The 24,614-nt window shown below is 32.4% G+C and overlaps 1 protein-coding gene across 1 annotated transcript; it reads right to left on the bottom strand.

The window, feature by feature from the left end:
- Positions 1-6,358: 6,358 nt before the first annotated feature.
- Positions 6,359-7,105, bottom strand: LOC115951648. Its single transcript, XM_031068813.1, has one exon. The coding sequence runs from the start codon at positions 7,103-7,105 to the stop codon at positions 6,359-6,361; it is 747 nt and encodes a 248-aa protein (XP_030924673.1).
- Between the last annotated feature and the right edge of the window lie 17,509 nt (positions 7,106-24,614).

Raw genomic sequence — 24,614 nt, forward strand, 5'->3', positions numbered from 1 at the left:
GGTTTTTTTTTTAAAAAAAAAAATTAACCAATCATGTAATTCAAAAATAAATTTAAATTTAAAATTATTAAGGGTTTAAGATTTTAATTTGGCTAATTTAAAAATATTATGAATTTTTTTTTCCTGTCTTTATTATTTTATATTAAATTTTTTTTTTTATAGAATTGGTATTGTTTGCAAAGTAATATAATTTTCAGTAATAACTATTTAAATTAATATTTTTAAGTTATTTGATAATTTATCCCTTTTTTTTTTCTAATCATGTTTTAAAAATACAATATTAACTCATTTAAAGTTGTGCATCTTAAGTCAAGCTGTTTTTTAAAAATGTGATTTTAAGTAAACCAAAAAACTATAAAACAACTAATTCAAGTCATTATTATTTTTTAAATTAATCCTAAGGGAAGTCATTTTAATATTTTATTGGATAAGGTTAGGTCTAGTGACAAGCTTAATTACCATGATTGGGTTTTCATTTGTGACAAGTTATTATTAGGGTAAGCATAATTTTTATACTTCCTCTATCCCAAATTGTTTGACCTATATTCCATTTTGAGATGTCCCAAAATTATGTTATGTTTGAAAAGTTAAACACCATTTGTAAGGACTCAATTTGTAACGACCCAAAATGATATTGGGTTCGCACGTGAAAAGGCCCAAACAATATCATTTGTAGAGCGTGGATTTGAAAGGCTAGGCCTTGGTCACCGGACGGTGGTTAGTCATGGTGTTTATACAGAATTAAAACGTGTTCGCTCGAGGAGTCTTTCTCCTTAAGGCGGTCTGGAAAGGTTCTGGTTCTTGGCCTTTTTTTTAGCCTCCTCCTTTTTTGGTGCATCAACCTTCACATTATATAGCCCTTCTTGGTTAATCCTAGCCCTCCACTTGTTGATCAGGCAGGTGCCTGCTTAAGTACCCATCCCATCAGCTGCCTCCCCTTGCTTTTTGTTAGTTGCGATAACCGAAATCACCCTGTTCAGGCGTCTTTTCTCATTAATATGATTAGGACGTTTGCGGGCGCATTTAAGGCAGAGAGGACGTATTTACCTTGAACCAGTTCCGCACCATACCCCACGTGGGCCTCATTCTACTCGCTTCTTCTTTAGGGGGCTTTTTGGGGGTAACCTTCAATGAGGGGCTGCCCTTCCCTTTGAAGTCTCGGAATGTCGAGGACAGGGTCATCCTCGGCTGTACCCCCGGCATTTCGGCCTTTCCCTATTCGTCCTCGGCAAATACCTTCCTCGGCACGGGCCCTGGGCCCTAGTAGAGCGTGGGCCGGATCATAAGTTCTCTGGCCCCACACCATTAATTTATTTGTGGGAGCATTTTTCTTAATTAAAAAAAATTAAAAACCTAAATTAAAATTCGATTTAAAGATAAAGATTGAATTTGGATTAGGCTTGGTGGCTATAGAATTTGGATTTGAGTATAGGTTTGCAAATTGTAAGAGTAGTACACTAATAGAATTTGAAATCTACAATAACTTTGAAAATTGCTCAGCAATTGGGGCCAATACTAGAAATGTTTTTTTTTTCTTAAATAATTTTTTGATAAATTTGTTTAAGGGTAATTTAGGACATTTTTAACTTTTTTTTTAAAGAGATAAGGCAATTAATAATGTTTCTCTAAATAATTGAGTTTTTCTAACTAGGCCAAGCAATTTGGGACATAGAGAGTATCTAATTACTTCAACTGTCCCTATCCAATATGGTTGTCTAGTGTCTATGCAAATTGCAAGTATACAATATTATTAAAATTCAAGTTAAAGATACCAATTTCTAAATTAATATAGGAAGTTCAACGATGAATTGTCCTATTCTAAAATTTTGATACTTTTTAATGTAAGATAATGTCTTCCTCCTAATCTTGACTCCCTATTTCATTTCATTCATACCTAATCGTATAAAATAAAGTTTCACATATAAGAAAAAAAGAGTTCCTCAATGACTTTTCGGTATTTTGGCACCTCTTACCCTTATTGTGACAATGAAATTTGGGTTAAATGATTGATATTATATTTTTCCTAGGACAACTCTTAACAAAAATTAATATTTAGTTTCATAAGAGGAGAATAATTTAAGAGTTTTAGATAGTAAACAACTAGACAGAAAAAGAGAGATTGGTATGAATTAGGTGTGTATCTAGTGAAGGAGTTGTTTGGGGTAGGAAATATTGGGTGGTAGTGCCATCTAACATGTTGGAATGACTAAAACGACACATAGTTCACTATGCATTTTTCAGGAGAAGCAGTTTTTCTTAGAGAGCTTTGTGCATGATACCCATTTTGTCAAATTAGTCGTTAGTGAATAATTTTATGCATGTAGATTCAAGTTAGTTCAACGAGTCTTTTGCCATTGAATATATGGGATTTGGGATTTGAACTCTGCCTATTCCAGAAGTCAATTGGGTTCTTAACTTGATAATAAGGGTAATCATGATGAAGTGTATGTCATAAATTGAAATCTTAGTATATATATATATATATATAATTTTATGCACACATAATTGTGTATAAATAACATTAATTCTTTTGTTTAGGGAGGAAACGGTTGGCTGTCGTCAAGTACTGTGAAGATGTTTTTTTTTTTTTTTTTTTTTTGAAAATAAGTACTGTGAAGATGTTGACCATGAATAAATCATAATTCATAATATCATATAATTGGTATGGACAGCAAGTCAATAGCTGTGGCAAGTAACGAATTAAAATTTTCTTTAATGATTTATAGGCATCCAACCCCACCAAATCATATCTTTTTTTTTTTTTTTTTTTTTTTTTTTTTTTTTTTTTTTTTTGAATACCAAATCATGATCTTTAAAATGACAAGGATTTTGATAATTTTCCGAGAAGATAATACTGCAAATTAGATTCAATATATATTCCATTTTAAAGTACAAAATTGTTAATGTTCTTGATAGGAAAATAAACAACCATGAAGGTTAATTAATTGGTATCATTCCTTTTTTTTTTCTATGAAATATCTTATTATGAAAATCTTTTGATAGATTAAATGAATCTGCATTTAGTTAATGACTTGATGCATCGTATCATTCCAAATTTGAAAGAGGAAATCTACTTATGAAAATCTCTTGGCATTTTGAGCGGATCTACATTTAAATTTCATAATTTAATTATCCAACTTCATTTCTATAAAAAAAAAAAAAAGGGGTACAGCTTCATCAAACTTTCAAAACAAAATTAATATACTAGATTCTCAAAAAAAAAAAAAAATAATAATAATATACTAAGGCACGTCCGCACATCCATAGTGCAATGGTTACTCTACAAATATAAGTGTTTGTAGAGTGTAGAAGGTAAGGGTCGGAGTTCAAGTCTCTAGAAAGGAGTTTCACACACATATACACTTAGATTATATTAGAGTAGAGGGCTATTTGGTAGGGTGTTTTGAGCAACAGTTTTTGGTGTTTAAATAATATTACACGTATTTTCATGCACTTTTTCACCCACACGTATTTCTAAAAAATACAAACGTTATTGGAACAATATTACCAAACGATTCCTAGAATTTTTATTTTGTATAAAAAATAACAAAATTAATATAAAATAAAAATTATATTTTTGTTGAAGAAATTAGACATGTTAAAAGAGTTTATTTATTTATTTATGGAATTATTAATATAAGAACAAAATGTACTATATTTGTGTCGTGTTTTATAAATACTAATAGTGTGAGTATTCCTTCTAAAACAAATTTTGCATTGAGTACGTGACCATTCATCACACACGCGTATTACTCAAGCGTCCCATTAAATAGATTTAACAATTGACATGACAATAGGTAGGCTTTGTTTGTATGAAAAAGAGGGTGGGGGGAGAAAGGTGGTCAAAGTCAAATTTTTTGTAAAATCGTTGCAGGTAGGTGGGATCATAAATCGTAAGATTAGATCGTGAATCGTAAGATCTTATATATTTTTATATTTAAAGTAAAAAACATATTGATAATGACTTTGTATGTTGAATAATCACATAAATTATAAATTATAAAGTCATCTATAAAAAAAACTAAGATTTGTATAATATGAAGTAATTTGCATGTCATACATCGCTACGTCTATACTAACGAAACAATTATATTTAAGTTTTAACCCAATGTATTTAAAAAATTCAATAAATATTTAATCAACAACCAAATACCAAAATATTTATCAAAACATATGGAAAATATTTTCCTAGTTCTAAGTTCCAAGTTTGAAATCCAAAATAAGTTAGCGAATAGAGATTAGCTAACTACAATATGAAATCCAAAAGTAAGATGAATATTAAGGTAAAGTGAATATTTAATTATTCTCATTCTAAGGTTCCTATAACCATCGTCCTAAATTTCTAATCATCATCATTCATTTCATCATTTATGCAGACATTATATATTTGTATACAAGATCTACAAAAAAACATCAAGATGCAATTTCACACTCAACTATTTAAGTTATACCACTCAACAACAATTAAAGAGCATGCTCAAAAAAATCAATCAATCAATACACAAATACAAGCATAACTGATAAAATTATATATAAAAAAATATTTTAGTAATATTAGAACACAAATTAGTATATTGATCAAACAAATTTAATAACATTATGGCTTAAAAGGCAGCAAAACCAACATCAAATTCTTCATTTAAAAATAATGAAGCATTCCTTCATTTTGATTATAAGTGAACTAAAAACTAAAAAACATTTACATAGGTTAACATAATTTTATAAAAATAAAATAAAAAGTCATACCATCACAACATGGAAAAATAAAAATCCTTAAAACTTCATCAAAACAAAAATTTATCCCATAAAAAAATTTTTATGTTTTTGGTAGGATCCTATACGATCCTACGATCCTATACAATCCTATATATGATTCTACCATTTTTACGATCCTAGTGCGATTCTAAACGTTTTGGTGAGGTGGAATTGTAAAATCGTGCAATCCTACGATCCAAATCACGATTTTGACTACCATGGTGGGGAGGGAAAGTTTGTCTTTTTATTATGAGAAGTGCTACGTCCACAACATTTTTACAATATTTTCACAATAAATCATAGGTGGTTAATTGTTATTAGTTCAAATTTGAACCTATCATTGAGATTACTTTTTTGCCCTAACCATAATAATCAGCAACAACCTGTCATCTATGATTTGTTGTAAAAATGTTGTGGATATAGCATTTTTCTTTTATTATATAAGGAAGTTGCCGCAAATTATGAAAATTTTTAAGGTGTGATTGATCACTTATGTTTAATTGATTTCATTTTCTAGTAAGCTAAGAGCATTCACAATGGAAAATGTCATCCTATCCTATTTTACCATCCCAAAAATTTACTTTGTCAATTATACCATACTATTTTACAATAGACCTAACATTCCAAAACTCTATTATTTTACCATTTTATTAAAATATTATTTTTTTAATTTTTTTTTATTATTTCTTTCTACTAGTCATTTTTTTTTCCAAATTCAACAAATATTCCAATGGTCACATTTTCAATAGAGCCTTTGCATCTTGCCAACAGTCATATTTTCAACAAATATAGATCCACATCCAACCAAGAGTCATATTTTCAACATATATAGATCCACATACATATATTTTCAACAACTTGCCAATTTTTTTTTTTTTTTTTTTGAGAAAGAACCTACCAAATATCAATGTACTCAAATTTGCCAACTTTAAAAATCCACATACGTATATATTCCATCAAACCTACCAAATATCAATGTAAAATCCACATACATATTTATAGATGCATCTTGCCAAATATCAATGTATTCAACCTGCCAACTTTAATGACCCCCCCCCCCCCACACACACTCACATATATATATATATATATATATATATATAGAACCTACCATTTTTTTTTCTTTTTTGAGAAAGAACCTGCTAAATATCAATTTACCTTAACTTGCTAACTTTAAAAATCCACATACATACATATATATGCAACTTGCCAAATGTCAATGTACTCAACCTACCAATTTAAAAAATCCACATACATATATATATATACATGCAACTTGCCAAATATCAATGTACTCAACCTACCAACTTAAAAAATCCACATACATCTATATATATAGATGCAATCCACATATATAACTATCAATGTTATCTTTAGAAGACTCTTACATATATCAAATTACAATAAAACCCCCACATGCATAGCTCACACACTTAAGTTCCTACAACTCCTCTTGTAATTGCCATAAATGCTCAATGAGGTTTGATTGGAGTTGAGAATGAATTTCATGGTCTTGAATACATTGATGGGTTTCAATGAACTCCGTAAATTCATTTGTGTGCTTCTGTGACTGCTGTGTAGTAGGATTGTCATCAATTTGCTCTTAATCTAATTCTACCACTTCATTTACATCTCGCGCATCCTCAACGATCATGTTATGAAGAATTACGCATGCTTTCATGATGTCTTGGAGCGTTTCACTATAAAAAAATCTTATAGGTCCACACACAATTGTGAATCTTGATTGAAGCACTCCAAATGCACGCTCTATATCCTTCCTATTCGCCTCTTGGGCTTTTACAAATAATTTTCTTTTTTGTCCTCGTGGAGATGGAATTGTTTTAACAAATGTTGACCACTTCAGATATATGCCATCGGTAAGGTAGTATCTCATTGTATACTCATGGCCATTGATTGAGTAATTAACTGCAGGAGCACGTCCTTCTTCGAGCTTAGAAAATATAGGAGACCGTTCTAATGCATTAATGTCATTATTTGACCCAAGTAACCCAAAAAATGCATGCCATATCCAAAGATCAAATGATGCCACTGCTTCCAAAACAATGATTGGCTTATGAATGTGACTAGAGTACTGACCTTTCCATACAACCTGACAATTTTTTCCTTTCCAATGTATGCAATCAATACTCCCTAGCATCCCTAGAAATCCACGTCTTTCCCCATTGGCTAAAATTCTAGTAATGTCTTTATTGTTTGGGGACCTCAAGTATTCCTTGGAGAAAATATCAACCATCACTTTAACAAAAATTTTCAGACTTTCTATCGCAGTGGATTCTCCAATCTGCACATACTCATCCATAAAATCAGTTGTAACTCCATACGCAAGCATCCTAAGTGCAACTGTTATCTTTTGAAGAGAAGATAGACTGAGTCTTTGGGCATTATCTCTTTTTTGGATAAAGTAAGGTTCATAAGTTTCTACCTTAGATTGAATACGAAGAAAAAAAAAGACCGACTCATCCGAAATCTCCTCTGAAATAAATTAGGAGGATATACTGGTGTGTCGGTAAAGTAGTCGAAATAAAGTCTTTATGGCCTACTAAACAATCACATTCGATAGTCCGACGACGTTTACATTGTGATATTGAACCTTTAAGAGCTTGCCTCATTATCTCATCCTCATTTAAGTCGTCAAAAAGCAATTTGTGAAAAAGAGAGCGACCCATAGAGACAGCCTTGAAGACAACAGTGTTAGGAAATTATCACTATTATTGAACAGAAAAGTAATTAATAAAGGTTTAAAGAACATAAAATTGACAATATAGCAACTTATAAAATATACAGTCTATGTTCCTATATACAATACGGTCTTTATAAAAGATTGATGTTAAGACTTAGGAATAGAATACTTACATATTTTATTATATAAACTTTACATAATGATGTATGATTCATCATAAAAAGAGTATTCAAGTACTTAATATAACACCATGTATACACCGTGATTCATCACATAAGTTTTTCATATAAGCAAAAATGATGTGATTACATAAGTAGCACAACCTACTGTCAATTGATCAAGTTGGAACAATACATCATCTACATGTTCCTAACCTACGCTTAAAATAAGCCACTACCAAAATAAAGTCAAAACAAAATATCATCTACATATGCCAAACCCTAACCCTAAAATAATTTACTACCAAAACAAGGTTACGACAAGACATCATCTCCTTGGGTCAAAGCCAACTATTTACTCTAATTTTTGTCTTGCAAGGATTTGATCCTTGAGATTTTCAAAATAAAGTCTTTCTTTTTTCATTCATGGCACTTGTATCCATGGTCATTATTCTTCCCTCCTCTCTAATAATTTCAAGACAAAGCCTTTCATTTTCAATATCAGAACTTTACGCATCCATTTGAACCCTATTTGCTTTGATACAAAGAGCCTCTTTGTCTTGTTCATATGATTGTTGAATATATTGCAATTTTTTCACCAAATAATGCTCAAAACCCTTATCACCATCTGTTCTCTTTCACTTAACCTTTTCGGCTTTTCTACCAATTGGTCTCTCTAGCACCATTGTGTCATTATCATTACTACCAACTTGATCAATTGAACTTGGAGTTTGAGGGAGTCCTTTTGATCTTTCCTTAGGCACATTCCACTTTGGTTGGTTCTTCAACACAACCCAACAATGTTCAAATGCAAAAGTTGTTTTTTTGCCGGGTGATGAAGCTTTATATTGAGCCTTTGCATCTTCCAACTAATTTTTTTTTAAATAAAATAATTAGTGTCTTCAAACTATTCGGAAATTAATATTGTGACACCATTGAAATATAATTTATACTTTCATTTGGTCAATCGCGCCACTTTGATTTCGGGCTTTAACTTTAGCCATGAACCGAGCAAACTTACTTGTCTCCCTATTAATTGTTCCCCATCGACTTGATAGGGAGGAAGTAGAACGTGTGGTTCTGTAAGTATTGTTCTCGCAAAAATATTGTCAAATTTTCTCCCAAAATTTTTCAGCCCTTTGGTCAGTACCATGCATGGCATCCATGCTAATGTTAAGCCTTGTAGAGACGAGGAGGTTGTCCTCATCTACACTGAAGTTGCCATCACGTTTTGTTGGATTAGAGGTGACAATTTCAACTTCTGGTAAAAACTCTTGGATGGGCATTGAAGTATTTTGAGACCCACTTAAAAATAGTGCCACAAAATCGGAATCCCCTTGAAAGAAATTAGCATATCGTGATATGTCTTCTTGTGTATCTATCTCTTTTAAATAGGGAACTTAAAACAGTTAGTGTATGTAGTCAATTAGTATATGAAATTAGTAAAACAACAGTAGACCAGGTATGAATAGAAGAGACCTTTTTAATCATTGCTTGTGGATATTATAGTTCAACAAGGAGGAAAAGCATATCCCCTTCTCTTGAGTTATACTCTACCTTTTGTTTCAGCATTAATGTTTTCTAGAAATTGGTTTTTTCTAGAAAACATTTTTTGGAAAACTATCTCATTTTCCGGTGTTTGGTAACAACCTTGAAAATGAGCTTAAAAATGTTTTCCAGTGTTTGGTATGTACAAAATTTTGTAACATTTCTTGTAAAATTTAACGCTCTATTTGTTTAAGCATTAACATTTTCTGGAAAACGGGTCATTTTCTAGAGAACATTTTTTGGAAAACTATCTCATTTTCTAGTATTTGGTAACGACCTTGAAAATGAGCTTGAAAATGTTTTCTGGTGTTTGGTATGCACAAATTTTTTATAACATTTCTTGTATAACTTAAAACATGTATAATATGAAATTTATGTACACCCAACTATTGTAATCAAACTAAGTTTTCACTATAGTTATGGATAGTAACATACAATATATATATATATATATATATATTTATATATATATAGTTCTCATACATATAATCTCCATAAGCTCATAATTCAAAATATTCTTACTTTTCATAATTCAAAATACTAACTAATCCTAATCAATGTTAAGGGATAAGAGTATAAGACTATAAGAGCCAACTGTTGGAAAAATACATGTTTGTATCGCATACAAAACATACGCAACGGAAAAATAACAGATCTATTTCATTTGCAATTGATAACATGTATCATGTAAGTTTCAGAATTTAAGAACAAGAAAGCATACCTTGATGTGGTGAAATTCAAAAACAAAAGATTAAAAGTATTTGGGAACACTTTTAATCTTCACTCCAATTTCACTTATTGCCCAAGAAGTGTGGTCTCTCAATCAGTTTCCAATGGGAGAATAAGAGAGTAGATTACACTCACATACACATCATTTCATTCTTTATATAATCTTAATGAAAACCCTTATTCAAAATTTGTATGTTTTTCTCTTTATATAAATATAAATATATATATATATATATATATATCTGATTATCTAATTGGGTTAGCCTTTTGGGTCATTCCAATTAAATTTTAGTATATGGCTTGCAGTGGGACCAAAAGGGAACAAATAAGACTCAAGCTCCAATGGGTCTTGGGCTTTTCTATCAACTTTTGACAAATCCAAAGTTACCATTAATTATATTCAATACCACTATATGAATATAATTGCACTCTAGGCTTTATTAATAAATTATATTCTAAGACTTTATTATATATGCAACCCCTTCATTAAAATATTGATTGCCACTTTGAAGATTACTGCATCTTAATCCTTAAGTAACCAGTTTAATCCTTTAAGTTATTCATCATATACTTATGAAATCCAATTAGATTTCATAAATATATACTTTAGTAACTTCTTACCAAAGTGGTTAGGCCCAACACTCTGAATAACCAAACCCATTAAACTTATCTCAAGGGAATATTTTATATCTCCGTTAAAAGATTATGAATTCCATGTTGAAAATATATGTTCTATCAACATTAAATGTGGCTGCCCAATATACTGAGATTTTGATCGTGACTTTAGATCTCACTTCTGATATATTAAAGTAACCTACATCTCATGATCAGGTTCATTATTCTCTCAGGATTTAGAGTTGATGTAAATAGAAGTCGTGAGAGTTATTATTTATAAAATTGTTAGGAGAATAATAAATCTTATAGCGGTCTAGTTTAATATGTCTTAACTCTTAAAACATATCAATTAGAAGTCTCCAATTCCATGATCAAGACAAATTATCTTAGTTGATATGTTATAGTCTTCGCAGATGAAATATCCAATTTCATCATCAACCACGAACTAAAATTCTGAATTTACAAAGAACTTGTGATTTATATCTTCTGTGACTAAATCACATAAATCACATACTATGCATCTCATAGACTAAGATAATGTCTTATTAGTTCATTTATAAATAGTCTCATATAATGAAACAGTTTAATTATTTATAACATACCAATAAATTGGATTTTAAGGCACAAACCCTAACACCAACTCACAATGTCCAAGAGTTCAAGTATTTGTGATAAGTGATTACTACAATATGAAATACAACTTAACCAAATCTATTGTTTCTCAAAAATAAAAATAAAAAAACTATAAATTGTGGTAAGATAAGAAAAGTTATTTGTATTTTAAACTCATTGTATCTCAAACACTTAGTTTGTATCTGACCATCTCTACATTCATATATAAATTCAGAGCCTTCACATATTATGATTATGCTGAAAACTCAAATTAATTCTTATTTGTATTTTTGCAATTAGTATAAGCTAATCATAATATTTTGGTGGCAACTTCTCATGTCTAGCAACATCCTACAATATATGTTGACAACTCCTAATCAAAACAATATATGTTGACAGCTCTTAATCAATATATTTCGACTATATATACTACATTAATTTTTTGTTAAAGAAATACTAGCTCTTACACAACCAAATATTAATAGAATACAACAGTAAATATAACTCAAAATATACTCTGCATAATATACTTGCAAACACAACCCATACATAGCCAACATGTACAAATAGAAATCAAATAAACACCATAGAGTTAAGCACAACAAAAACCACTGATAGAACCTTTGCATACAATATATTAATTTGTTGAAGAAAAAATCACTAAACAAGAACACCGATTATCTAATAAAATTGGGATTTTGGTAGAAAGGAATAAAATAATTACTATTAGAGATCTATTAACCTTTGCAAGGAGGAGTTGTTGAATGATTTGTGAGGGAAAAAAAAAAGCTTATCAAAGAACGGTTTTACAGAGGGGTATTGAAACAAAGAGAAAAGAAAGAAGGGAGAGAAATAGATAGAGAGCGAAACTTACTGGTAATTGAAGTTGAACCCGAGCAAACTTTTTAAAGATACTAATCCCGTGACAAAGAGTGAAAACCCCTCGTAATGAAGCTGAATCCCACCTCTGTAACATCAACAACAATTCTTTGATCAAAACCCAAACACAAACACAAGATGAACCCCCCTTTTCTTGCAGAGAGAGAAAAGAAACATAAACACAAAAACTCGAATACATTGATCAAAAACCACCTAGTATATTGCTTTGATTTTTCACAATGTGTTATGGTCAGCACTAAGCTTGCTCTCAGGATAGCCTAACCTCCACTAATCCGATGAGAAACCGATTAATCATCGAGAGGGCACAAAACCCCTAACACCGACAGAGCTTTATTTTGAGATTTTGCAAACAAAATCTTAACCCAAACCCAAAAACCTTTGAGAATCTCAGTTTGAAGAGAGAGTGATAGAGTGAAGACTTAAATGTGTAGAGCTATCTAGAGTGTTGGGTTTATGAGATGAGTAAATCGGCAAAGGGATTTGGAGATGGGTGAGGGTGAATCGATCTAGACATTTGGAGAGAAAGATAGAGGCTTGGTGAGAGGCTTCAGCGATGGCAAGAGAGAGAGAGAGAGAGAGAGAGAGAGAGAGAGAGAGAGATGAGAGACTGTGTGAATGAGAGAGAAAAGTCTGATATTTAGGAATAAATATTAATATAATCTTTTGGCATTGTGCTACAGTACCATCATACATTTACAATGGTACTGTACCACAATGCCAAAAAAATTTACAATTTTACAAGTTTAGCATCACAGCTGTTGAGTACTTTTGAGGCTTAATGCTAAAATATGCTTACATATGGCATTTGCAAGCCCAACTATGAATGCTTTAAGAAATTTCTTAGAACTCCTAAGCTAAACCAAGATAAAAAATTGTGTCTCGAACCAAAGGTCAAAAGTTTGGAGACTTGCTTATATGTGAGGAATATGTTAAGCAGTTCACATTGCCCATGTCTCAATAGTTGATGGCACCTTGTTTGAAAAGTAGCTTCAACATTTGACATTTTAAATCCTCTGGTAAATTTTCTTCTGAAATAATCTATATATACTTTTATTCAAACTATTGAAGGAAGAAGAAACAAATATTTCAATTAAATACATCCAACTTTGCTCCTTTACCATAACATAGCAAGCTTAATTTTGCAAGTTCTGTCTCCCATTTTTTTCCTATGCAAAAAGACAATAAGGTACACAATAATGAAATTTGTGGATGGAGGAGCTTGTTAACTTGATTTTGGAGTCCATGAGCTCAACCAATTTAGTCTATGGAAAAAAAACATTAATTTTGGAATTTTTGAAAATAATTTAGGAAAAAGATGGTTTTTAAGGTGTAGGGATAATGGCCCAAAATCATATATTGGGTCTTGGGCTTCGTCCGAGGACATTGAATAATCCGAGGAGGGACAAATAGTTATCAGAGGTTCCAATTTAAAGTCTCATAACTAAGGGACAAGTGGAAGGCGGTCTGAGGAGGAACTCCTCCTCGGATATGATGAGTGCAGCTCGAGTACGTGTTCTAGCAATTAGAGTGATCCTTTAAGAAGCTCCAACGATAGGAACGTGCTTCATGAACATACAAGAAGGAAGGAAACCAAAAATATTTGAGGGAAAACTGCTACCATCGCATTAAATGCACTGCAGCTACTTTTCTAGTTGCATTTATGTGGAGAAAACCTCTGAACAGTACTACCTTGGCTACCACAACTCGCAGAAAGCCCCAGAGCATGTCTGATGGGACAGGTACTTAAGTAATGACTTAAATGATCAACAAGTGTAGGATCAAGATGATCCAAGGGGAGTTATATAATGAAAGAAACCCTCCATGGGAAAAGGATCGGAAAAATAGAGAGATAACATTGTAGCAATCTAAACTGTTCTTGTACTTAATTGTGATCAATTTATATAAGTGTGACCTTCTCGGACAATAAGGTGGTTCAGTTTCATTTCCTTTGTTCTTGCTTGATCACCTCCCAAATCCATACTAGCCATTGTCAAATTCATTAGGACCTAGTTCTTCAACCCACTCTCTACAAATTTATTGTACTGGGTTCATTGGGCTAAGGTCACATATACTTTGAGCTTAGGCTGTAAACAGGGTCCTTACATAAGGGAAACAATTATTTTTTTTTTTAAATATTTTTGAAAATTTAAGGTTTTTGTGAAAGAGATTCATTCATGATTTTTTTTGGGGGAGGGGGGGGGGGAGTTCTTTTCAAGGGAAACCCATTTTTGAAATTCTTTTTGGAAAAAGGGGAAAGCCCATGTTTTATTTTTTGAAAAAAAAAAGGTTTATTTTCAAAGGAGTAAAAAGTTCCATAGATTAAAAAAAAAAAAAATTAGTTTCCAAAAGATAGAAAATTTCATGAATAATTGAAAAAGAAATCTGTTTTCAAAAGTTAGATAAAATCCCGTTGGTTTTGGAAAGATGATTTCTAACAGATGAAAAGTTCCATGAAAACAAGTTTCAAGAGAGTAAATTCTATGGAGTTTTGGAGAGCATTTCAAGAGAAAAATCTCATGGCTTTTTTAAAAAGTATATGTTAGGAGGAAAATTCCCATGTATTTGGAAAGTAATTCTCATGTGAAAATAATCCATGGGTTTTTAGAATAGTTTCTTTTAAAAGAAAATTCCATGGGTTTGGAAAAGTGTATCCAAAAGGAAAAATCTCATAGGTTTGGGAGAAATTTTTTTTTTTCAAGAAAAAATTGAAACTCACCCTTTCAAAGCATTTTTATACAACAAGTGTTTTTTTTTTTTTTTTTTAATACAGGATAGAAATTCTACTCTAACATAATTTAAGTGTATATGTGTGTGAAACTCTCTCCTAGAAATTTGAATCCAAGTCCTTGACCCCCTCATCCCACGAGCACTTATATTTGTGGAGTGACCATCGCGCCAAGGATGCACAGTAGTACCACAACAAGTTTTAAAAGTATGGATTATTTGAAAGCACAAAGCTTATTTTGGAAACGATATTACTTTGACAACAAGTTGAAAATCATTTTAGAAGTACTTTCAGTTTCAGATCAAGCAATATGTGGTAGTAGGAGTTTACACTTTACATCACGAAATAGGAAGTTAGCATGCAACCCCATACGCATACATGGAGGAAATTAAAAAAGAAAATAAACTCAAATTAATTAAGTAATCGCCAAAAACATATAATCAACTCCATATGCATCTTTGAACATATATAATCAATCTTAACATTCAAGTATACCCATTAAATACACCATGTACGTTCATAATGTATTCTTAAGCATACTCAACAAATTTCAAACATACATGCACAAATATATTTTTTAAGAGATTACCTACATGCGTAAAATAGATTGATTCATGCATGGCCATGTTCACTTAAACTTGTTATTTATCAGCCTACAACTAACTTTATTATAAGAACAAAAATGGGCAAAGCATTACAACCAACATCTCAAGTGATATCCACATTAAACATGCATGGATATATTCATTTAATCATGGAAATTAGCATGCTAACATAAACTTAAAAATAATCCTAGCCTAGCTAAACATGTTGAACTTGAAAGACATTCATAATCACCCAAGAAATGGTAACATAGAAATCACAAAAGCATGGTCAAACAACTAAAGCAAACAAATAAAGAAAATAAGTGGGATTTGTGAATTTTTACTTAATGGGAAGCCCGAAATTAATGAAGGATATTTTAGGAGAATTTTGCTAGTGATTGGGAGAAAATTTGGACATTTAAATGCATTTTTAGTTTTTTTTTATGTTTTTTATTTTTTATTTTTTTATTTTAAGTATGAGAAGTGCTGAATATATGGATTGAAAATAACTAATTGGTTGGCTCAGTCTCGCACCTATCATGAGCCACTGAGGTCAAACGCCTGGTACATGTGAGCATGTTACCTGGCTCTTGCATGTGTTGGCTTTTCCCAATTTCAATAAAATGGTTCATTTTTCACAGTTTTGAGGTACAAACTTTGGCCTCTTGGTTGGGGGTCTTTATGAATAAATATAGTGACACACATTTTGACACAACAAATGTCACAACTCGCTCATGTGATGAGTTGTGATTGGTAAATGGATGATAGTGGGTCCATGTGGGGATACCTTTCCACCAATCATAACTCATCACATGGACAAGTTGTGACATTTGTTGTGCCAAAATATGTGACACTAGACTTATTTGAGTCTTTATTATGAACTTCGTTTTGCATGTTCATAATTGATAATTGTTACAGTAGGTAGGAAAGCCTGTGCAACATATATATTTCTAAAGGTACTAGTTTTATGCCATTTGGTGCTATAGTTAAAAGCAAGTTATTTAATAGGGAAGTGGGTGGTTGGTTCAAATGGGAAATCTGAAATTTATTTTTTTGTCAATCTTTGTGCAAGCAATTACGGCATTGCGAGAAACATGCATGCAGCAAATATGTTTGTTCTAAAGCGTTGATAAGCATGCCTATAATTCATTAACATACCAACTTTTTGGATCATCCATGTGTGGATTGTGGCAAATTTATGTGCAAAGTGGGCACCTCAAGTTGTTTTTATTTTTGCACCAATTTTCATTGGTATTGCAAGATTCTGCAAACTTACTTTCTAGCCTTTTTGCATGATTCTATGTACTTTTGCAAGCTTATGACACCAATTTTTTTAAGATCCTAGTTTTGTAGCCTTTCATTCCAAATTTGGAAAGCTTTATGCACGAAAATATGGTACAAAATGCAAGTTTTAGCCCAAAAACCCATTTTAGTACTTTTGTGAGTTCTCTTTGTTCGTGTTGAATTTTTGTGCTCTGATCTAGCCATATCGAAATTTGTTTCAAGATTTTTCTAATGGCATCTCATGCACTTCATCTCAACATAATTTGATCCAATCAAATTGCAATCAAGCTTTAGGACTTTTTTTTTTTTTTTTTAATGGCGAGTGTTACTAGTTTTTCGCTATATCTTGTTCATTTCAAATCCAATTTATTCCCATGTATAGTCATCTGAAAGGAAAATCAATTATCTTTCAAGTGAGCTCGAATTCTTCACGAACGAACGATCGTATTTTTGGTAACCCTCAATCAAATTTCAGTCAATCATGGTCAAACTTGGTTAAAGGGTATTTTTGTAATTATGGCTCTCAATTCATAAAATTGTTTAGCGTGGGTTTAGATACTGCTTATTTGACTGAAAATTGAAAAATAATAAAAAAAAATAATTTTTGCATTACTATTCACACCAAAAATACTGTTTGTGGGGATCATTCGATTAATAGGCCCCTAGGATTCAGAATGGGTTCAGGATTGTTGGGCCAGTGGCCCATCGGAGGCCATATACCCGTCCGAGGACACCATCGTCCGAGGCAGAACGCGTCCGAGGACGATCGCGTCCGAGGACGATCAGGACGTGGTCTCGTTGCGATCAAATCTCCGAATTCAGTCATCTCAAAGGATAGAGTATCCGACTAAAGATGAAAGAGATAAGGCAAACAAATATCTGAGGCTACAGCTACCTCCGCATTAATGACCTCTCAACCAACTCTCTGGCCGCATTAATGTGGAAGTGATACCTGAACAGTGGGGAAGCAGCCTTACAGCTGCCTAGAGGAAGTTCCAGGAGGTGCCAGATGGGACAGAAAGAAATCCTCCGAACCCAACCTACACGTGTGCGGCGAGGATGGAGCGCCAAGGGAGATATATAAACTAAAAGAAGAACATGAAAAAAGGGGGATCGGGAAAAAGAGAAAGGAGAAGAGAAAGAAACGGGGAGAACGAGAGAGAAGAAAGTAAGAAGGGAAAGGGAGAGAGTTTTACTAGTCACTAAAGAAAGACGTTCGTTATACCAACTCTAAAACCTTAAACGGGCTTGAGGGTAAATCTTGGAGGTAGATACCACAGTTAACCTAGTTCTTTACGCCCACGCTCTACAAATCATATTGTCTGGGCCTTTTACGTACGAACCCAATACTGTTTAGGTTCGTCACTAAAATCGTGTCCTTACACTGTTCATTTGCCTATTTGCACTTGACATAAACAGTGCAATAGGCGCTGGTTGAAAAAAAAAAAAAAGGGCAAAAACGCGTCTATGTGAAAACACAGACATAACCCAAACACTCTCTTAATCTAACATTTGATCAAGACAAATTAAATTGATACTTGTGATTCCCTTTGGTACAAATATAATTTGGATTTTTACCATCAAAGGCATACAAAATATGGTATCGACTAGGTATAGATAATACAGTTGTGGTTTCAAAACCTACAAGATTGTGTATAACTACCAATAAAAAAAAGTTCCATATTTTACATTTAGCATCTCCAAAAGAACTATATTAGTTTGTAACAAACTAAACTATTTTCTGTCTTACCTAACAAAAGATCTTCATCTGGTCATCTGGTATTGAGAAGGGAACCCTACTCACCTTAGTATGTCATTGCTCAACCTAAGTAGAATGAAAAGAGGAACCGGGAAATTCAAAGGGGGAGCCATAGCTTGCTGAGTCTCGCAGTTAGAAGAAGGCTCTTAAATCATAACTTCGAAAATTGTAAGATGATTCAACCAAAAAAGAAAAGCCCAAAAGAATTGTTTTGAGTTTTGACAGATTTTTACAAGGTAACATCTCTACCTCTTTTGGGCATGCACGTTTATTATTTGTGGAATGCTTCAACTCATTCTCGTGAACGTTTTCACTTTCTTCGACTAGAGTTTTCGAAAAAGATGAAGGCTCAACTGAATTGTCTTCTTTCGTACATTGTTGGTTATTAGTGAAAGTTCAATTAGTGTATAAAACACTATGAACGTTTAGATCCCCAATTTACAAATTACTAATTCAAGCTTAATATCAAACAATTAATGTGCAGAATATGAACATAAGTTTAATACAGAATTGATAAACAATCTAAACCAAATAAAAACACATCCACAGCAGAAATTAAATGGCAAAGATTAAGGGAAGAGAGATGTAAACACAAGGACAACACAATGATGTGTTATCGAAGAGGAAACTGAAGCCCTCGGCGTAAAACTTCTTCGCTGCCCTCCAAGCGGTAAATAATCCACTAAAGAATGTAGTTAGGATACATGAATAGCAGAAGACCCTCCAAGCCTAATCTACCCAATGTACCTAAACCCTCCAAACCCCTACTCCAACGAGGTTACGCCGAACTTATTTCTTCTTTAACTTCCCGGATTCCGCTACTTGACCATAGCATCAACCAATATGAAATTGGTCCCTTCTTAACTACTTCCCAAACACCAAATGGCCTTCTCATAGATATGGGTATGATGAGAAAAGGTTTTGGTAATGTACCTCTCAAGGATTTGACAATGGAGAGGAAGAGAGTAGAGGAGTTTGAAGAGTCTCTATGTGAAGATTGTGGATGAATCAATCTTGTTTTTCTCTGGGGTTTTTCTCTTAAAATTCTTTTTGGAAGCTCTCTAAATTTCGTGGGTATAAGGGTTTATATATAATGGGGTGAGAAAGGAATGCGAAGAGTCAGTTTTTCTTAAACAGGGTGGTCTTTCCCAAACAGGGTGGTCTGGCGACTTGGCCTCGCGATTGGACTGAGTTGTGAGTTCAAGTCTAACGGTCTGGCCAGCCTGAGACTTTTGTCCTGTAGTGCAATAGCAGGCATGACTCTTCAGCTCCCTTGCATGCTTTACATGTGTGCTGCAGTTGGTGGCTTGCCAGTCGCGAGTCAGCTGCGAGTCCCAGCCGCGAGTCTCTGCATCCTTGCACAATCTTGAGCATTTCTTCACACTGTCTCACTCATTACCCTTACATGATTCCCACCTAAATACAGGGTTACTAATTGCTAAAATACAAGCAAATTTGACACGGAATAAAGCCAACAAGATAGTTGATAAAATTCAACCTTACAATTAGGGAGACGGTGAAATAGGAGCCCAGACATTAATACAGGAAGATACAAAAGGCTAGCATGAAACATCCTCCTAGCTCTTTGTGCAGTGCGGTCTCTATAGAATGAAAATGCAGCAGCACTTATTGCAAGAGTAAGGAATGATGATTCGAGACAAAACCACCCAAATGTCACACCCCCTGCAGACAAAAGTTAATAAAGTAAATGAAAAACGAGACTAAAGCCAACAAGAAGTTGAATTCAAACACAAACAATGCAATTCCAGCACACCATCCACTAGAGAGATCAGTTCTTGGCCATTGCACTCATGTAGAACATACTATTCTTTTTGGCAATGGCAAATGCGCAGGATTGAACCTGCATGTGAACATATTACTTGAAAGGATGTCTATAATACAGAAACCGGCAAAAGGAAGGAGACTACACAATATAGGCTAGGCATCCATGTTCTTCATGGTAACGATTTGTTTTTACATCCATTTATCAAAGCTTAAATTCGACGCACAAACTTTGATGGTTGAATATGGACTACATAACGCCATCATGACGAAGCAATGGCAGAGAAAGATTAGCAAATGATGTATTGAATGAACCACACCACTTGTAAGAAAACCACGATTCAAGTACAGCTAGTATGAGTACAATTCTCCTGCAGACTGTTGCATACTTTGGTAAGGACCTGCACATTAGACTATTAAAAAGTATTTGAGGTAAAAAGTATTTGAGGATGTTGTAATAAGAATTGTTGCACCTAAAGAAGCTCTACCAAATGTAAATAAAAGTAAATGAGGAAAACCAACCAAACACACTCATGAGTCTCATGAGGTTAATTTCAAACTGAAATATGGAAAGAAAGATACAGACTTTGAACTAAACGTAATTGCATATATATAACCCACCTTGGGGCCCACCCCTTTGTGAGATGGAGGGAGCATAGTCTCCAATTTTGCAATAATTTTCCATATTACCGTGGAGATGATAGGAATCAAATAGTGAATCCTCAGGTCAAATAAAACTTCTCTAATAATCTCTACTGTCTTGCTGCCAAGCTGTTTTCACGCAGGGGCGGCGCTACTTGTAGCTCAGGGTGGTCACAAGACCACCTTAATTTGCCAAAAATATATATATACACACACACACACACGCACTAAATTAACCTATTTGAATCACCCTAATAAAAATATTGTACACCTTGACTTGAAAATTATAAGAATTTTGGTTTAATAAAAATAAGAGTAGTGCTACATTTACAACAATTTTACAATAATTTCACAACAAATCTTATGTATTAAGTGAAAAGTGGTTACTAATTCTAATTTTGACTCAATATTGACATCAGTTTTTAACCCACTAATCACAAATTATTGCATAAGATTTTTTTTTAAATATTGCAGATGTAACATTACTCCAAAAATAATTTTGTCCTCACAAACATAATCCTTAAACCCAAAAAAAAAAAAGCACAAATAACAACAAAAATAACTGGGAAAAAAAAGAGACTAAACCAAACAAAAATGAGTTAACAAATTATTCAACAAAAAAACTATTCAAAAAGAAAAAGAAAAATAATTATTCAAATTTGTAACTCTTTCAACCTATTACATAAAAATAATCTCTAATTTCATTTTTCCTTGAAAAATGAACTCAAGAATAATATTGTAGTTCATGAGTTTTCCTTGGCAGTGCTGGCAATTATGCTCTTTTTGGCTTTATAGTCGCAATAATTTTGTTTTCCTTAATAACTCAGCTCGTAGTTACAACATATATCATATGTTTTTCTTTCTCTTCTCTATTATTATTATTTCAATTCTCTTACTTTATTACTCTCATATCAGCATTCTCAATTCCCACTTTATCTCTTATCAATCAATTTTTTTTCTTTTTCACTTTGTTAGTAGAAAAAACTTGTAATGCTTCATTTTTTTTTTTGGTGACTTTTATATATTCAAATTACCTTTTTATTAAATTTTGTATAATTTAAGTTTCTTATTGACCACCCTAAAAAATATTCCTAGAGCCGTCACTATTCACACATCTCTCTCAGGTAAAACAAAACTAAGTGGGATGTTGGTTTCATTTTTGTTTACATGGAACTCAAAATTACAAATATCAAGTTTCACTTTTTTTTTTCTTTTTAAAAAAAAATAATAATAATAATTTACAAAGAACTCGATACTAGAAATGGTAAGTTTCACTTAAAAAAATTTGTGCAAAACTAGATTTTTCTAATACCCAATTTTACGTGTTATTTTTTATTCAAAAAACCACATCAGCCCCAGCCACCATGGCAAATGATAGTATGACACATGGAACTCAATATTAGTAATATCGAGTTTTACACCAAGCTTGATTTTTACAATATTAAGTTTCAAAAGAGTGATATTTTTGCCAAATAGTTTCAAAACAATGTTATTTTGCTGAAAATTTTGAAAATAAATTGTATTATGGCATTTTGCCCCATAAGCCCCAGAGGGCAAATATATATATATATATATATATATGTTCTATGTTTACATGGAACTCAGATGTTACTATATGATTTAGAAAAATTAGTAGGTGTTGCACCGCTTTCCTCGGTGTCTCAAAGACCCACTGTTTCAACAAAACAATTGGAAGTAAGCGCGCAGGAAAACACACACACACCACTATGAACATGAAAGCAATGTAACTGAACCATCTAATTAAGTGGAACTGGCAAAATTATAGATGCTAGCAACGCCACTACAAGAGTGGCTGAGAGATCACTTATGTGACCACAAACAAGCACTATACGTATGTTATGATCAACTGAAACTGTACCATTGACTATTGAGTGTGGATTCAGCTATAGAGGAGAAACAGTAAAGAAGCAAGTTGCAAATGGAAGCATTCATGGTTCTTGGATGAGTATCAAAAGGAGTAAAATCTTTCTTTTCATGCTTCACAAATTAAGTTGGTTCTTATCATTTACACCATATTTCAATTTGATCTTTAATCTTTCAATTGTATCAATTTGGTTTTTAACTTTTTTTATGCTATGTCAATTTAGTTCTTACAGCGTGCTATTTATCAGATAGAAAAAATTGATGTGTCAAACAAAATAATAATAAAAAAAAATTCTATGCCACATCAACTAGTAGTAATCTAGTACCACCACATCATATTAAAAAAAATAATAATAATAATAATCACACATGAGATCTTGAGGAAAATTCTAAAATCCCTAACTTCCTCTTTCTCACTCATCAGATTCATCTCTCTCTTCTCCCTCGTCCTCATTCTTACTCTCACGTATATATATATATATATCTTGGCTGAAATAAGTTTTGATTTACTTTTAGGTTTAGTGATTTGGAGATTTGGGTTTTGGGGGTTGAAAAAAGGATTTTTCATTTGGGGGATATGTTTCTTCACACTCTGCTGATGTGGTTGAGCCTTTCTGCCAAGGGCGAGCTTAGTTTTTTTTTTTTTTGTTCTTAGCCTTTTGTCTTCGCTTGTTTTAGAAAATTGATGCTGTTCTTAAAGTTCTTAGGTGAAATTTGGGATTCAAGCTTGTGATCTTAATGCATCTAATTACATTTGTCATGTCAGCTATTCTCGAATTAATGGTTGCATTTTGCTGGCAAATTTATATAAAGATTCTCACTATTACTGTTGGTATGAAATGGATTACGCATTCACATAGCAAAAGAAGGAAAAACATAGCTGCGTGATCTGTTTTGTTTCTTGAAAAACCTTTTAGCAGTTTTTTTGAAGGCTTCAAGTAATCTTTCAACTTTCAAGAGATGTCTTGGTGGAAACTTGTAACCTTATAGCCCTAGGGAGCTACTTCTTTTTAATAAAATTTTGATTGAATCTTGGTACAAACCAAAAGAAAAAAAAAAAAAAAAAATGCAAATAACAGGTTCCATCAAACTATGGGAAAGAGGATACTATTAAGGCTAATTAAGCAAAATTCCTAAATTAAGTAAATTCATTTTGGCCCACATTGTTTAAAAGAGTGTGTTGTGTGTAGTATAACTTGTCTCACTCTTCCTTAAAAGTTATCATGACTTTTGAGTGGAGTTGTGGTGTGTTTTTGTGTTAGAACCACTTTCCCTCTCCCTTGTGTGTGTGTATATTTGTTTCTCAAAAAAAAAAAAAAAAGTAAATTCATTTCGGGATTTTTTTTTTTTTTTTTTTTAAATCTGACATGGCGATAGAGTTGGCGGCTGATGTAGCATGAAAAATAATTTTTTATTATTTCATTTGACACATCAGTTTTTTTTCATCCAAAAAATAACGGTAAAGACTAAATTGGCACGACATTAAAAAGATTAAAAACCAAATTGACATAATCGAAAGGTTATGGACCAAATTGGAATATGGTGTAAAGAATGAGGACTAACTTTGTAATTTACCCAATATTTTTACATCAACATTAGATATGTGTATGAAATAGTAGATACAACGTGTAAACAAGTGTGAAAAAATATTTTCCTCATAAAAAATTTATGATTTTGAATCATGATACTTTATGCATAGCTGCAATCAATCATTTATATATATTCACTATCATACCCTTCAATGAATTGATGTATATATTGACAATTATGCATTTTTGTATATACAAAATAGGTGTGCCTAAAAAACATGTCAACACTTAATGCAGTTTTTTTAAGACCTTTTCCTCTTTCTTTGAGTGTGTGTTAAAAATCCTTAGTATTTTAAAAAAAAAAATTATAAAAAAAAAAAAAAAAAAAAAAACCCAATTTTTTGCAT

The sequence above is a fragment of the Quercus lobata genome, chromosome 7 (assembly GCF_001633185.2).
Source record: "Quercus lobata isolate SW786 chromosome 7, ValleyOak3.0 Primary Assembly, whole genome shotgun sequence".
Classification (NCBI taxonomy): domain Eukaryota; kingdom Viridiplantae; phylum Streptophyta; class Magnoliopsida; order Fagales; family Fagaceae; genus Quercus; species Quercus lobata.

Excerpts from the sequence above, each read along its gene's own strand:
- LOC115951648 (XM_031068813.1), bottom strand. The coding sequence starts at position 7,105 with ATGCTTGCGTATGGAGTTACAACTGATTTTATGGATGAGTATGTGCAG.